Raw genomic sequence first — 17,951 nt, 5'->3', positions numbered from 1 at the left:
CTCATCAGGTTAAAACAGGACATAGAGGTGTGCCGCAGTGCAAAGAAAGTTCCATTGGTCCGGTTGCAGTCGCTACTGGGGCAATTGACCTTTGCATGCAGAATATTTCCTATGGGCAGGGTTTTTTCCAGGCGTCTGGCCATGGCCACCGCCGGAAAGAGAATGCCCCACCACTATGTCCGTATAACCAGGGTCATGCGGGATGATTTGGAAGTCTGGAAGTCCTTTCTGTCTGAGTATGCAGGCATATCATGCTTCCCAGAGAAGGAGTTGTCAAACTCGGACCTCCAGTTATATACCGATGCGGCTGGCTCAACAGGCTATGGTGCAGTGTTTGGCAAATGTTGGTCAGTGGCCCCATGGCCACAGGGTTGGGTAACTGCTGGTGCAACAAAGAACATGACCCTGCTGGAGCTGTTCCCAATAGTGGTATCGCTGGAGCTATGGGCGCCAGCCATGACTAACAAGCGCATTTTGTTTTGGTGTGACAATGAAAGTGTTGTCCTGGCAATTAACCACTTGTCTTCCAGCTCCCTACCAGTCCTAGCTCTTTTGAGGCACCTGGTATTACGTTGCCTGCAATTTAACATAGTGTTTAAAGCAAGACATGTCCCTGGGGTTGAAAACGTTGTTGCTGACTCTCTTTCTCGTTTCCAGTGAGAGCGCTTCAGGGATTACCATCTGAAGGCGGAGTTGGAGGGCTCCCCGTGCCTGCCCTTCCTATGGGACTTGGGGCTCCAATATTGACACGGCTACTGAAGGACGCGATAACAGTTTCTACATGGGCAGGCCACGAGAAATCGTGGAGAGAGTGGTTATCATTAGGCCCTCCTGGCAGGGCAATGGACGCAGCGGGCTGCAGGGTTTTGACGTATGAGTACGTTGCTCATTTAGCAGCAGCAGGGGTGTCCGCCGCAACCGCGGAAAGGCGCCTATCTGGCGTGGCATTTGGGTTAAAATTGCTAGGCCTCCCCGATGTAACTAAAGAGTTCCCAATTCAGCTGATACTAAAAGGGCTAAAAAAGGCCAGGAGAAAGAAGGATCACCGGCGGCCAGTATCATTCCTCCTATTGCGGCTCCTGGTGGACGTCACTATAACAGTTTGCACAACACCATACGAAGCAGTCCTTATGTCCTGCGCCTTTGTTTTAGCCTTTTTTGGAGCACTAAGAGTTGGGGAGCTAGTAGCTAGATCCTGGCGGGTAGCAACAGGTTTAGCAGCAGAGGACGTAGTCATTCTCCCGGAGTTACTCAGGCTTAGGGTCCGCCGATCTAAAACTGACATTTACGGCCAAGGGGCATGGTTATCAATAGCGAAGCTCAGCGGCCCGTTGTGCCCGGTCAAAACGGTTAAGACATATGCGGTATCCAGACCAGCCGCTACCCAGTTTTTAGTCCACAAGGATGGTTCCCCCTTAACAAGGTTCCAGCTTGAAGCAGTGTTCAAGAAGTGTCTAGAAGCCAATGGGGTATCGCCAGCAGAATTTGGTACCCACTCCTTCCGCATCGGGGCTGCGACGGCTGCCGATGCGGCAGGCCTGGCAGAGGAAGAGGTGAAACGCATAGGACGATGGCGCTCCAACTGCTATAGGCGTTACGTCAGACCTGGTTTATATAAAGGGAGTATGGGGGGCCCCTAAAGTTTGGTTTGCATGATGCTTCGTTGTTTTTAACCCATGTTGTTGTTCACAGGGTCCCCCACCGTGGTTTGGATCATCGGACACTCCTATGTCTTTTGGGCCGCAAAGCAAGCAGCAGTCCAGCCGATGGGCCTCCAGCTGGGTTTCAGAAACGTCCAGGTGCAGTGGCTAGGCATACAGGGCATGAAGGGGGAACAAGTCTTTCCGGAGGTCCTCAACGCTAGTAAAGCCACTCAGGTGTTAGTAATCCATGCAGGTGGCAACGACATGGTCTCCATCCGGCGGCCGGAACTAATTGCTAGGATGCGAGTGGATTTCTGCAGGTTTCCAGAACTTTTTCCCAGCCCTAGTCCCCGTATGATCTGAGATGATTCCGAGGTCACAGTGGCACGGCGCTATTAGTCCGCCCGCGCTTGAGAGAACAAGAAAAGCCCTCAACAGAGTAATATCACACCACATACAGACACTGGGAGGGGTAGTGGTCAGGCACTACCAGCTTGAAGGGGACAATCGGATGCTGCTGCGAAAGGATGGGGTACACCTGAATGATACTGGGTTGGACCTTTTTCTTTCCGGGATTCAAGGTGGCATAGAAAGGGCGCTGTTCCTGCTAGGGGGGGTCGGACCTCGTTGTAGGCTTACACCGAGATCCGGTGGCATAGTAGCAGGACCTTGGCCCCCTTTCTCAGCGAGGTAGAGTACCAGCGACGTGCCCCACCGGGGTGCACACACCAAAACGTTCGCTGAGGAGGAGGGGAACAGGGGTTACTGCTTATGTCAGATAATATATATTTAATAAAGCTGTGGCCGACCCCACCCATTCAAAGGTAACTTGGTCTGTATTTATGTGAAGATCACACACAAGGGGTTTAGTAGAGGGGAAGGGTTTTGGTTTGGTCTCGATAAAGTCAAATACGGCCGGTCTGGAAAATGTGCAGAAAATCTAAGAACACAGCAGATAGTGTATGGTACTTAATAAGGACCTATTAGAAATCCATAAGACCCTCCACTAGATGCTGCGATCTCTCATCAAAGTGATGTTGACAGATTTAAGAGGAATGTGTCAGCAAAACAAAAACATTTGAATGAAAATTACTGTTTATGGATTGATTTGAAATTTGGGTATTTTTTAAAAAAATTACATGATTAATTTTCAAATATAAATAGGGCAATATATACAAAACGAGAAGACACAGCTCCCCAACTAAAAGGGGAATGGGAAGGTAGGAGATAAGAAAATAGGGAGCACCAGTTGATATTTGGAAGTAGAGAGTGCACATGTCCACAAGGTGGCGAGGATGCAGCATGAACCAATATACAGGTTCCAGTAAGAGGTGTAATTCCAGAGAAGAGACCCAAATACAGTACTTAGGCAGTCCACTCTGTGCAACTGTAGGCATGCAAGTACTGGAAGGCTTTTGGGTAGTTTTTATTATTTTTCCATATGTCAGGAAATATAAGGTTATAAAATATTTTTTTCATATTTCCCACTCTTGCCCACTAAGTAGGTATTGTCTGTGTACTGTGTCAGTGCACCATACATCAGCTGTTTGAAGAGGCTTAAGCACTCGGTTAAGCACTGCACCATCTTCAGCACTTACCAAGTTCAGCCCTGTACAATGTATAGTGACAGCCCTTTTATTGAATGGGATTGAGCCGCAAGCAAAACATATGACTGATAAACATGTCATTGCATGGCATGTGAAGCAGAAGCACAGAGTGTCAGACTCCCATGACTCTTCAATTAATGACCTATCCTAAGTAAAACATAGTGTATGACACTGTCAAGGCTCCTAAGAACCTATCTATAAAACATAGTGTATGACACTGTCAGGGCTCCTAGGAACCTATCTATAAAACATAGTGTATGACACTGTCAGGGCTCCTAGGAACCTATCTATAATACATAGTGTATGACACTGTCAAGGCTCCTAGGAACCTATCTATAAAACATAGTGTATGGCACTGTCAGGGCTCCTAGGAACCTATCTATAAAACATAGTGTATGACACTGTCAGGGCTCCTAGGAACCTATCTATAAAACATAGTGTATGACACTGTCAGGGCTCCTAGGAACCTATCTATAAAAAATAAAGAATAACACTATCAGGGCTCCTAGGAACTTATCTATAAAACATAGTGTATGACACTGTCAGGGCTCCTAGGAACCTATCTATAAAACATAGTGTATGACACTATCAGGGCTCCTAGGAACCTATCTATAAAACATAGTGTATGACACTATCAGGGCTCCTAGGAACCTATCTATAAAACATAGTGTATGACACTGTGAGGGCTCCTAGGAACCTATCTATAAAATATAGTGTATGACACTGTGAGAGCTCCTAGGAACCTATCTATAAAACATAGTGTATGACACTGTGAGGGCTCCTAGGAACCTATCTATAAAACATAGTGTATGACACTGTCAGGGCTCCTAGGAACCTATCTACAAAACATAGTGTATGACACTGTCAGGGCTCCTAGGAACCTATCTATAAAACATAGTGTATGACACTGTGAGGGCTCCTAGGAACCTATCTATAAAATATAGTGTATGACACTGTCAGGGCTCCTAGGAACCTATCTATAAAACATAGTGTATGACACTGTGAGGGCTCCTAGGAACCTATCTATAAAATATATTGTATGACACTGTCAGGGCTCATAGGAACCTATCTATAAAACATAGTGTATGACACTATCAGGGCTCCTAGGAACCTATCTATAAAACATAGTGTATGACACTATCAGGGCTCCTAGGAACCTATCTATAAAACATAGTGTATGACACTGTGAGGGCTCCTAGGAACCTATCTATAAAATATAGTGTATGACACTGTGAGAGCTCCTAAGAACCTATCTATAAAACATAGTGTATGACACTGTGAGGGCTCCTAGGAACCTATCTATAAAACATAGTGTATGACACTGTCAGGGCTCCTAGGAACCTATCTACAAAACATAGTGTATGACACTGTCAGGGCTCCTAGGAACCTATCTATAAAACATAGTGTATGACACTATCAGGGCTCCTAGGAACCTATCTATAATACATAGTGTATAACACTGTCAGGGCTCGTAAGAACCTATCTATAAAACATAGTGTATAACACTGTCAGGGCTCCTAGGAACCTATCTATAAGACATAGTGTATAACACTGTCAGGGCTCGTAAGAACCTATCTATAAAACATAGTGTATAACACTGTCAGGGCTCCTAGGAACCTATCTATAAAACATAGTGTATGACACTGTCAGGGCTCCTAGGAACCTATCTATAATACATAGTGTATGACACTGTCAGGGCTCGTAGGAACCTATCTATAAAACATAGTGTATAACACTGTCAGGGCTCCTAGGAACCCATCTATAATACATAGTGTATAACACTGTCAGGGCTCGTAGGAACCTATCTATAAAACATAGTGTATGACACTGTCAGGGCTCATAGGAACCTATCTATAAAACATAGTGTATGACACTGTCAGGGCTCCTAGGAACCTATCTATAAAACATAGTGTATGACACTGTTAGCTGAATTGTCACCTTTAGGCAGAGGGATAGTTAATGACTCTGTACAATCTTAGGCCTTTGCACTGTATGGCTGCTGTTACGTCTACATTATGTCACCAGGATAAGGCTTTTTGTCAATTTGTCTCCCCAAAAAACACTCTATACATGGAAATATTAAAAAGAACTCAGTATGATGAAGCAAAGACATTTTATTAAAGTTTAAAATTTTTAGGCATTAAAACATAACACAAGCTATATAAATTTGGTATTTCCATGATCAAACTGAACTGCAATATGTAGGTAACATGTCATTTTTACTCCATGGTGACCTCAGTCAAGCCAATCCAGTCCAATAATTTCCATTAGGATATTAAAAGGTACCATTTCAATGTATACTTTGTCCTATAACAAATAGGCCCTCATAAGTAGAGATGAGCGAACAGTGTTCTATCGAACACATGTTCGATCGGATATCAGGGTGTTCGCCATGTTCGAATCGAATCGAACACCGCGTGGTAAAGTGCGCCAAAATTCGATTCCCCTCCCACCTTCCCTGGCGCCTTTTTTGCACCAATAACAGCGCAGGGGAGGTGGGACAGGAACTACGACACCGGGGGCATTGAAAAAAATTGGAAAAAGTCATTGGCTGCCGAAATCAGGTGACCTCCATTTTAGACGAATAGTGGATTTCAAATCCGGGTCATATGAGAATGTGAACTTTGTGACTATGAGACAGGGATAGCTGTACAGGCAGGGATAGCTAGGGATAACCTTTATTTAGGGGGGAATGTTATTAAAAATAACTTTTTGGGGCTCTATCGGGTGTGTAATTGTGATTTTTGTGAGATAAACTTTTTCCCATAGGGATGCATTGGCCAGCGCTGATTGGCCGAATTCCGTACTCTGGCCAATCAGTGCTGGCCAATGCATTCTAATAGCTTGATGAAGCAGAGTGTGCACAAGGGTTCAAGCGCACCCTCGGCTCTGATGTAGCAGAGCCGAGGCTGCACAAGGGTTCAAGCGCACCCTCGGCTCTGATGTAGGAGAGCCGAGGGTGCACTTGAACCCTTGTGCACCCTCGGCTCTGCTACATCAGAGCCGAGGGTGCGCTTGAACCCTTGTGCAGCCTCGGCTCTGCTACATCAGAGCCGAGGGTGCGCTTGAACCCTTGTGCACACTCTGCTTCATCAAGCTAATAGAATGCATTGGCCAGCGCTGATTGGCCAATGCATTCTATTAGCCCGATGAAGTAGAGCTGAATGTGTGTGCTAAGCACACACATTCAGCTCTACTTCATCGGGCTAATAGAATGCATTGGCCAGCGCTGATTGGCCGAATTCCGTACTCTGGCCAATCAGCGCTGGCTCTGCTGGAGGAGGCGGAGTCTAAGATCGCTCCACACCAGTCTCCATTCAGGTCCGACCTTAGACTCCGCCTCCTCCAGCAGAGCCAGCGCTGATTGGCCGAATTCCGTACTCTGGCCAATCAGCGCTGGCTCTGCTGGAGGAGGCGGAGTCTAAGATCGCTCCACACCAGTCTCCATTCAGGTCCGACCTTAGACTCCGCCTCCTCCAGCAGAGCCAGCGCTGATTGGCCGAATTCCGTACTCTGGCCAATCAGCACTGGCTAATGCATTGTATTGGCGTGATGAAGCAGTGCTGAATGTGTGTGCTTAGCACACACATTCAGCTCTACTTCATCGGGCTAATAGAATGCATTGGCCAATCAGCGCTGGCCAATGCATTCTATTAGCGTGAACTGAGTTTGCACAGGGGTTCTAGTGCACCCTCGGCTCTGCTACATCAGATTGCTACATCTGATGTAGCAGTGCCAAGTGTGCATCAGATGTGTAGTTGAGCAAAACTGACTCAGCACTGCTAAGTCTCTGCATTCGCATAGGAATGCATTGGCCAGCCTTCGGCCAATCAGCGCTGGCTCTGCCGGAGGAGGTGGAGTTTAAGGTCGGACCTGAATGGAGACTGGTGTGGAGCGATCTTAGACTCCGCCTCCTCCAGCAGAGCCAGCGCTGATTGGTCGAGTTCCGTACTCTGGCCAATCAGCACTGGCCAATGCATTTCTATGGGGAAAAGTTAGCTTGCGAAAATCGCAAACTGACAGGGATTTCCATGAAATAAAGTGACTTTTATGCCCCCAGACATGCTTCCCCTGCTGTCCCAGTGTCATTCCAGGGTGTTGGTATCATTTCCTGGGGTGTCATAGTGGACTTGGTGACCCTACAGACACGAATTTGGGTTTCCCCCTTAACGAGTTTATGTTCCCCATAGACTAGAATGGGGTTCGAAACCCATTCGAACACTCGAACAGTGAGCGGCTGTTCGAATCGAATTTCGAACCTCGAACATTTTAGTGTTCGCTCATCTCTACTCATAAGGTAAAATATAAAGGAAAATGCAAAAGCAACAAATGGCTGCAGTGATAAAGGGTTAATAACCAGAATCAACATTATACCTGGTATATTCTGAAGTCCTGTCACTTACCACTTACTCTGCCATTTATCTATGTGTAGTTACAGAAATAGAATTAGTTACTGGTACTGTGACTGGTCTGGGACAGAGGAGTCCTATCAAGAACCCCGTGGATATCATGATTAGGTTTTATTTTTTACAAAAAATTTGATGTCTAAAATTTTTAAAAATGACATTTTTACTTCTTGATTCCTTAAACTGTAGATAAGAGGGTTTAGCAATGGAGTCACCACACTGTAGAAGAGAGCCAGGAAATGGTCAATCCGGGAAGAATATCTGGATCGAGGCCGAAGGTACATAAAACAACCTGTGCCATAGAACAGAGTTACGGAAATCAAGTGAGACACACAAATAGAGTACGCTTTACTACGGTTTTCCACAGAGGTCATCTTCAGTAGTGTTGAGAGGATTTGGGTGTAGGAGCCTAGAATGAGAAGGAAAGGTGTGAGAAGGATGACCACAGATACGCTGAAGATAGAAATCTCATTCAGGTATGTATCTGAGCAGGCCAGTTTTAAAACTGGAGGTATGTCACAAAAAAAGTGGTCAATAACATTAGGTCCACAGTAGGGCAAACTGAAGATAAGTATGGTCTGTCCCATGGAAAGTAAAAGCCCAGAAAACCACGAAAAAACAGCAAGACGACAACAAATCTGAGCACTCATAATCAAACTATAATAAAGAGGTCTACAAATGGCGGTGAAACGGTCAAAGGCCATGATGGCCAGAAGAAGACATTCAGTGGTTCCCAATCCTAAGAAGAACATCTGAACAGCGCAACCATTAAATGAGATTCTCTTGTCTTTCGATAGGAGATTTATGAGATTTTTTGGCATGGTGACTGATGAGTAGCAAATTTCCAAGATGGACAAGTTACACAAGAAGAAGTACATAGGAGAGTGCAGGGCAGGATCTGAATATACAATGTAGGCAACAGATGCGTTACTGATGAAAGTGGCCAAGTATACAAAGAGGAAGAATAAGAAAATAGGGAGACAGACATCTGTGAAGGCTGAGAAGCCGAGGATGATAAAGTAGGTGACAGTGGTCTGATTCATCATCAGCAACATTGATCCTGCCAGACAGATAACATCATCTTAGATAAAACCCTTCAACTCATACAGAACATCTAGCGCATGGATAGAATTGATCAGGTCAAACATAGTTTGGTGAACTTCTTAATCTGGTCAAAATGCTATTGGATAGTATTGTGATGTCCAAGAAAACCTATCGATATCGATAAACCTAATCGATATGGAATTAATCATATTCAGTCCAAATTTCCCAAAAATGTCAGATTCCAGCAAATCCCAAAATTTTGAGATTAATTATAGGCAAATTGCTGAACCTGGCAGCAATAATCTTACTCATTGAAACTAGGTCATTGGCCAACTTTCGATGACTAAAAGTCAAGATCTAAATCTAAGCCAGTGACAGCTGTAATGATTTACATTGACTGCTTTAGATTATTTGGTTTGATGTTTAGATCATATGGTCTGGTTAATCTTGGTCACTAAAACAAAGCCAATCTAATCTAATCTCATTTCCATGACTATATGTAAATTTCCAGACCACTTCCAAGCCAGGCAATGAGAGCTACGTGCTGATTATAGTTGTCAATGGCTGGTTTAGATCCCTCCATAGAATCTCTATAAGGTCTATAAGGTAAATTAATATTCCAGGTGAAAGTAGGAAACTCAGTAATATATTATATCCCTTTAATCAGATGGAATCTATACAGAGCGGAGGAGGAGGACAAGCTGCTGAGGCAGTCAGTGAGCCGAAAGCAACAATGAGATGTATATGCAACGTCTAGTGAGTGTTTTATCTCTCAACAGAACTGGATAATATTTCAGCTGATAACCCAGGACTGTGCTGATAAAAACCTCACTGCCACCACTGGTGCCCTCTGCCTCAGCACTTGTCCTCCTGCTCCATCTAACTCTCTCCATAGCTCTAAATGAACTGCAAACTGTGTCTAGATTAGAGGGGAATAAGTGGAGAAAGGAGCAGAGCAGACAGATAATGCAGTGTTTTTGTATATCTTCTGTTTAAATTAATAACAAATGTATAACCAGTAAGGGGTAGAGGTAGAAGTAATAGCCAGGGCTTATGTCTGAATTGGGCTAAATATACCCTACCACAGAGGAAGATATCCATGTTGTAAATGGCCTATGGTAGGTGGTGGGTCCTAGAACTTCATGTTACACCTCTGATACATTATAGGACTTATACAGATATGATAAAAGAGACCGCTGTGAACACACATTATACAGACAGTCACTTACCTTCAGGATAATTCTGTGCTATCAGGGCTCTCTGGTTTTTCTAGATGCTGGATTCCTGTTGGGGATATTGTAGCTCTACCTCTAGAGTATAACACATAATAGGTAGCCACAATTACACATACCCCTTAAGGATTACTTATTATTACATTTTCAACTAATTTACCAAATACTGTAAATATATTGACAACCAATGACAGCCAATGAGGATGTTGCAATAATGTACTGAATTTGTTTCACAATTTGGAATTAAAATACTTAAAGGGGTTTTCAAGGATTTTGTTTTTATTTTTTTTATTTTTTTTAAGATAAGCCATAAATATCTAAGAGGTGGGAGCGGACGGCATCATCTCTTTTTGTGTTTAGTCACTGTGCTATACAGTGGAGAGAGCCATAAGCAGGAAATGCTGTATACTGTATAGTGGATGGGTGTCATTACTGGAGCTATTGACGCCAAGAGGAGCTAAAGTGCAGTACCGATGTACGGCCTCTATACATGGCAGAATCTTCTTCTACCTCCATGCACTGTGTAGTACTAGGACCAGACCACCGGATATCTGATTAATACAAGATGCAGCTATTGTCCCCCCCAGATTTTTATGGCCTATCCTAAGACCACTAAACCAGCGGCAAGTCCTCATGCAGGAATCAGGACTTGTCTGCCAAATAATCCTATTAATGATAAGCATCCCAAACAAATGAATGGGTAGGAGATGACCCTACCAATGTTCTCCTGTTTATAGCAGACTGTCAGCAGGGCCGTCATCAGGAATTTTGGGGCCCCATACAGCCTAAGTGTCTGCCCCCCCCCCCATTTTAAAACTACTTTATTTTGCGACATACCAATTATGTATTAAATGTACCTTTATTTAGCAGCATTACAAGGCTTAATCAGATTCTATTTGCAGGTAAAATCTGCTACGTGTGAAAGCCCCTATAGAGAGCCAACACCATTTATAAGAGCCTCCTAATAAATCCTCAGGGCTTATTCACATTGCGTTTTTGGCCTCCCTTGCCGGGATACGTTGGTAACCAGTCAGAATCAGCTGTCAACTTATCCCTGCATGAAGAACTGGCCATTAAAAAAAAGGGGGGGCCTGCAGTTCTCCGTGCAGGGATAAGTGGGTAGCTGATTGTGACTGGTTACCAACGTGTCCCAGCAAGGGAGGGCAAAAACGCAATGTGAACACTCCTTTAAACTGAAAGTCCCACCCCCAAACAGGCTGCTATGCTAGTAGCATAGCAGCCTACATCATTATTAATACAAAGCACACATACCTTTGGAGGTATTGTGTGCTTTGTAGTTCTCCAGCTAAAAGCTTATATATTATATATTATTGCCCCAGTTCCCTCTCCTCAGTGCCGCACACCCGATGCCCCAACAATCCCCCCCATCCACCTTCTAACATCTTTCTATTGCCCCCTGTACCCATACCTCCCAACTTTTGAAGAAGTGAAAGAGGGACAAAATGTGCGGTGCGCTCTGCGCGCTGCGGTAAGTTTAGCCCCGCCCACTTTTATGTTGACTCCGCCCATTCTCATTAATTTTTCATGTGCCGGCACACAGTATAATCCTCCTACAGCTTCATATACACCCTTCATCTGCCCCCAGTTTCATGTCTCCCCCTCCATCTCTGCCCCCAGATTCATGTCCCCCCCTCCATCTCTGCCCCTAGTTTCATGTCCCCTCCATCTCTGTCTCCAGATTCATGTCCCCCATCTCTGCCCCCAGATTCATGTCCCCTCCATCTCTGTCTCCAGATTCATGTCTCCTCCATCTCTGCCCCCAGATTCATGTTCTCTCCATCTCTACCCCCAGATTCATGTCCCCTCCATCTCTGCCCCCAGATTCATGTCCCCTTCATCTCTGCCCCCAGATTCATGTCCCCTCCATCTCTGCATCCAGATTCATGTCCACTCCATCTCTGCCCCCAGATTCATGTCCTCACATCTCTGCCCCCAGATTCATGTTCTCTCCATCTCTGCCCCCAGATTCATGTCCCTCCATCTCTGCTCCCAGATTAATGTCTCCCCATCAGTGTACACATTACACTTACCTTCTCCACGTTCCCTCGCCGCTCACTGCGCGCCTCTCTCTCTCACTGGCACACAGTTGTAGATGCGATGTGATGTCATCACATCGTGTCTACACTGCAACTAGTGTAGACGCAGCGGCAAAGCATGGAGCTGAGCTGTGACAGCTCTTTGCTGTAGCCGCGTATGTCTTCAACTGAGATCTGCATCCTCTGGATCTGAGTTGAAATCGGACATACAATGACTGCTGCGGGCGCCAGCACACGGTGGCGGGCCAAAACCGGGCCCCCCCCCATTTTTCAATTTGGCCGGGCCCCTGATGCCAGTAGCAGTAGCACTGGCCTATCGGCAGCTCTGACTGATGGTAGTGTGAACACTCCCTATGAGGGAAGAGATAGAGACAGAAGGTGAGGGGAGAGATTGTTCAGATGGTGGTGATGTGACGGTAGTGTTATTGGAGGACTTATACAGATATGATAATAGAGGCTGCTGTGAACACTGTGAGTCACTTACCTTCAGGATAATTCTGTGCTATCAGGGCTCTCTGGTTTTTCTAGATGTGGGATTCCTGTTGGGGTTATTGTAGATCTACCTCTAGAGTATAACACCTAATAGGTAGCCACAATTACACATATCCCCTAAGGATTACTTATTATATTTTCACCTAATTTCTCAAATACTGTAAATATAATATTTTTACTAAGAGATAATTTTGGGGGGATTTTTAAACTTTGTGTTTATGAAATCTGTGTCTATGAAGTCTGTATCTATCTGTGGCCACCCAATGGCCATTTTGTAAATTGCAGCTAATAAGGATGTTGCAATAATGTATTGAATTTGTTTTACAATTAGGAATTAAAATACTTTAAGGGGGTTTTCAAGGTTTTAAAAATTTTTTTTATAGGATAAGCCATAAATATCTGAGTGGTGGGAGCGGACGGCATCATCTCTTTTTGGGTCCAGTGACTGTGCTATACAGTGGAGAGAGCCATAAGCAGGAAAATGCTGTATACTGTATAGTGGATGGGTGTCATTACTGGAGCTATTAATGCCAAGAGGAGCTAAAGTGCAGTACCGATGTACGGCCTCTATACATGGCAGAATCTTCTTCCACCTCCATGCACTGTGTAGTACTAGGACCAGACCACCAGATATCTGATTCATACAAGATGAAGCTATTGTAGACTGTCTCCAAGATGGATAAGTTGCACAAGAAGAAGTAGGTGACTTTTCCTGAAAATAATGAATAAGGGTTTGGCGTAGCTATTTTTTCTTTTGAGTGAGGGGGTCAATGAGGAGACATTTAATCTCCAATGGCAAGGACGTTACATGGGAGTCTGTAGAGTTACATCTACATTTGTGATAGAGCCTACAGTCCTATGAAAAAGTTTGGGCACCCCTATTAATCTTAATCATTTTTAGTTCTAAATATTTTGGTGTTTATAACAGCCATTTCAGTTTGATATATCTAATAACTGATGGACACAGTAATATTTCAGGATTGAAATGAGGTTTATTGTACTAACAGAAAATGTGCAATATGCATTAAACCAAAATTTGACCGGTGCAAAAGTATGGGCACCTCAACAGAAAAGTGACATTAATATTTAGTAGATCCTCCTTTTGCAAAGATAACAGCCTCTAGTCGCTTCCTGTAGCTTTTAATCAGTTCCTGGATCCTGGATAAAGGTATTTTGGACAAACAATTCAAGTTCAGTTAAGTTAGATGGTCGCCGAGCATGGACAGCCCGCTTCAAATCATCCCACAGATGTTCAATGATATTCAGGTCTGGGGACTGGGATGGCCATTCCAGAACATTGTAATTGTTCCTCTGCATGAATGCCTGAGGATTTGGAGCGGTGTTTTGGATCATTGTCTTGCTGAAATATCCATCCCCGGCGTAACTTCAACTTCGTCACTGATTCTTGAACATTATTCTCAAGAATCTGCTGATACTGAGTGGAATCCATGCGACTCTCAACTTTAACAAGATTCCCGATGCCGGCATTGGCCACACAGCCCCAAAGCATGATGGAACCTCCACCAAATTTTACAGTGGGTAGCATGTGTTTTTCTTGGAATGCTGTTTCTTTTTGGACGCCATGCATAACGCCTTTTTTTATAACCAAACAACTCAATTTTTGTTTCCAAAATGAAGCTGCCTTGTCCAAATGTGCTTTTTCATACCTCAGGCAACTCTATTTGTGGCATACGTGCAGAAACGGCTTCTTTCTCATCACTCTCCCATACAGCATCTATTTGTGCAAAGTGCGCTGTATAGTTGACCGATGCACAGTGACACCATCTGCAGCAAGATGATGCTGCAGCTCTTTGGAGGTGGTCTGTGGATTGTCCTTGACTGTTCTCACCATTCTTCTTCTCTGCCTTTCTGATATTTTTCTTGGCCTGCCACTTCTGGGCTTAACAAGAACTGTCCCTGTGGTCTTCCATTTCCTTACTATGTTCCTCACAGTGGAAACTGATGGGTTAAATCTCTGAGACAACGTTTTGTATCCTTCCCCTGAACAACTATGTTGAACAATCTTTGTTTTCAGATCATTTGAGAGTTGTTTTGAGTAGCCCATGATGCCACTCTTCAGAGGAGATTCAAATAGGAGATCAACTTGCAATTGGCCACCTTAAATACCTTTTCTTATGATTGGATACATCTGGCTATGAAGTTCAAAGCTCACTGAGGTTACAAAACCAATTTTGTGCTTCAGTAAGTCAGTAAAAAGTAGTTAGGGGAATTCGAATCAATAAAATGATAAGGGTGCCCATACTTTTGCACCGGTCAAATTTTGGTTTAATGCATATTGCACATTTTCTGTTAGTACAATAAACCTCATTTCAATCCTGAAATATTACTGTGTCCATCAGTTATTAGATATATCAAACTGAAATGGCTGTTGCAAACACCAAAATATTTAGAACAAAAAATGATTAAGATTAATAGGGGTGCCCAAACTTTTTCATAGGACTGTATGTCTGCCAATGTGCGCAAGCGTGAAAACAAGATGTTGCCAGAGAAATAATCTATGTGAGTATGTGTTTTATGGGAGTGGGAATAGAATGTGTAGCCTCTTACCATGGGGTTGTCTACTCTCCACAAATCTTAGATCATGAAGGCAAAGGAGCTTATGAAAAGTTTGTGAGATATGAGCCATATATGTGATTTTATGATACTCTGTCTGGATATATTTATGCCAGCTATCTATAGCTATTCAATGGCTGTAATGTGAGTTGTAGCTGTCGAGGATGTTACAATATAATAAATTTATTTCATAATTTGGAAAGAGTACTCCAAGAGAGTTTCACAAGAACTCAGCGTATGAACCCATCAAGGTATGAGAAATCTAATAATCAAGGCTAGCGCTAAATTAGTTACTGGTTCTGTCATAGTCCGTTTCATGTAAGATTTTATTGCCTGGGTCAGAGGAGTCCTATTGAGAACCCTGTGGAGGTCATTGATGTTTGATGATGTTAATAAGGTTTTAATTTTTACAAAAAATTTTATGTCGTCTCAAAATTTTCAAAAATGACTTTTTTACTTCTTTGTTACGTAAAGTATAGATCAAAGGATTTAGCATAGGAGTCACCACACTGTAGAAGAGAGCCAGAAAATGGTCAATCTCTGAGGAATACTTGGATCGAGGCCGAAGGTACATGAAGGATGTAGTGCCATAGAAAAGAGTTACGGAAATCAGGTGAGATACAAAAGTGGAATACGCTTTACTGCGGTTTTCTACAGAGGTCATCTTCAGTAGAGTTGAGATGATTTGGGTGTAGGACCCTAGAATGAGAAGGAAAGGTGTGAGAAGGACTACCACGGATACGCTGAAGATAGAAATCTCATTCAGGTATGTATCTGAGCAGGCCAGTTTCAGAACTGGAGGTATGTCACAAAAAAAGTGGTCAATGACGTTTGGTCCACAGTAGGGCAAACTGAAGATAAATATGGTCTGTCCCATGCCCAGAAGAGTACCCAACAACCATGAAAAAGCAGAAAGACGACAACAGTTCTTAGCGCTCATAACCAAATTGTAATAAAGAGGTCTACAAATGGCGGTGAAACGGTCAAAGGCCATGACAGCCAGAAGAAGACATTCAGACATTCCCAGTCCTAAGAAGAAGAACATCTGAACAGCGCAACCATTAAATGAGATTCTTTTGTCTTTTGATAAGAGATTTATGAGATTTTTTGGCATGGTGACAGATGAGTAACAAATCTCCAAGATGGACAAGTTACACAAGAAGAAGTACATGGGAGAATGCAGGGCAGGATCTGAATATACAATGTAGGTGACAGCTCCATTACCAATCAGGGTGGCCAAGTATACAAAGAGGAAGAAGAAGAAAATAGGGAGACAGACATCTGTGAAGGCTGAGAAACCGAGGATGATAAAGTAGGTGACAGATGTCTGGTTCATCATCACAGTAACCTTCAGAAACCAACTTGATCCTGCCAGACAGATAACATCATCATAGACTGAGATCCATCAGTTCATACATAATATCTAGCACATGGACAGAACTGATCAAGTCAAAGATAGTTTGGTGAACTTCTTGATCTTGTCAAAATGTTATTGAGAGTATTGTGATGTCCATGAAAACCTAACAAAAAATGGCAGCAATAATCATACTCGTTGAAATTAGGCCATTGACCTACTTTCAAAGACTAAAAGTAACCAGTTATATCAGCCAATGACAATTGTGATGACATATATCTGTCATTGACCGCTTGTTTCATGTTCTTCAGTAGTTTAATGTTGGTCATGAAGACAAAGCCAATGAGCCCACACAAAACCTCTGATCCTCTCAAGAATTCATACTCCGCTTTGCTCTTATCTGCTCTTCACACAAGACTTCTCTCATGCATCCCTCATTCTTTGGGACTCACTACCACAACACATAAACGTGTCCTTCACAAGCTTCAGAAAGACTTTGAAGACTCACCTATTCAGAAAGGTCTACAATAATAATACTACCACCGCACCACCATTGGAACAGATGCGACCCTAACCTGCTGTCTCTATTCCCTTTCCCCACATCCTGCTGAGCCAGTTGGTCACTGTTAGTATTTGTTTTGTGTATTTTGTGTACTGTGGGATTAATATAACAATGTAAAGCACAATGGGATTAATTAAATAATGTACAGCACATGGGATTAATATAATATTAATGGAATTAATGGTGCTCTAAAAATAAATAAAAATAATAATCTATTCTACCCAGTCACTGACAGTTGATGTGTCTCCAATCGGAGTCACTCACGTAACTCCACTGCACTGGACCCTGTAACTGTATGTATAAAGAAAGTGGTGTGTTCTGGCCGGGACTTTTCCCCTGCTCCAGGTGCCACACTGCCTGTGTCTCCTGTTTCTGCTCCCTCTGTACTCCCTGCTCCTGCATGGCACAGCCTGCTTTCTCTAGGCACAATTCCTTATGCTGACTTATTGTGTCTGCTGGCACCAGAGCAGAAGAGTACAGTCCTATGAAAAAGTTTGGGCACCCCTATTAATCTTAATCATTTTTTGTTCTAAATATTTTGGTGTTTGCAACAGCCATTTCAGTTTGATATATCTAATAACTGATGGACACAGTAATATTTCAGGATTGAAATGAGGTTTATTGTACTAACAGAAAATGTGCAATATGCATTAAACCAAAATTTGACCGGTGCAAAAGTATGGGCACCCTTATCATTTTATTGATTTGAATTCCCCTAACTACTTTTTACTGACTTACTGAAGCACAAAATTGGTTTTGTAACCTCAGTGAGCTTTGAACTTCATAGCCAGATGTATCCAATCATAAGAAAAGGTATTTAAGGTGGCCAATTGCAAGTTGATCTCCTATTTGAATCTCCTCTGAAGAGTGGCATCATGGGCTACTCAAAACAACTCTCAAATGATCTGAAAACAAAGATTGTTCAACATAGTTGTTCAGGGGAAGGATACAAAACGTTGTCTCAGAGATTTAACCTGTCA

The 17,951-nt window shown here is 43.3% G+C and overlaps 2 protein-coding genes across 2 annotated transcripts; both read right to left on the bottom strand.

Moving 5' to 3' along the window:
* Positions 1 to 7,763: 7,763 nt before the first annotated feature.
* Positions 7,764 to 8,702, bottom strand: LOC142184709 (olfactory receptor 10C1-like). The gene has a single exon (XM_075259760.1). It carries the CDS (start codon positions 8,700 to 8,702, stop codon positions 7,764 to 7,766), a length of 939 nt encoding a protein of 312 aa, XP_075115861.1.
* Positions 8,703 to 15,455: 6,753 nt separating this feature from the next.
* Positions 15,456 to 16,394, bottom strand: LOC142184708 (olfactory receptor 10C1-like). Its single transcript, XM_075259758.1, has one exon. The coding sequence runs from the start codon at positions 16,392 to 16,394 to the stop codon at positions 15,456 to 15,458; it is 939 nt and encodes a 312-aa protein (XP_075115859.1).
* Positions 16,395 to 17,951: the final 1,557 nt, after the last annotated feature.

Source organism: Leptodactylus fuscus, chromosome 11 (genome assembly GCF_031893055.1).
Source record: "Leptodactylus fuscus isolate aLepFus1 chromosome 11, aLepFus1.hap2, whole genome shotgun sequence".
NCBI lineage: Eukaryota > Metazoa > Chordata > Amphibia > Anura > Leptodactylidae > Leptodactylus > Leptodactylus fuscus.
Note: the sequence above shows the minus strand (reverse complement) of the source record. Positions and strands in the feature narration are given on the sequence as shown.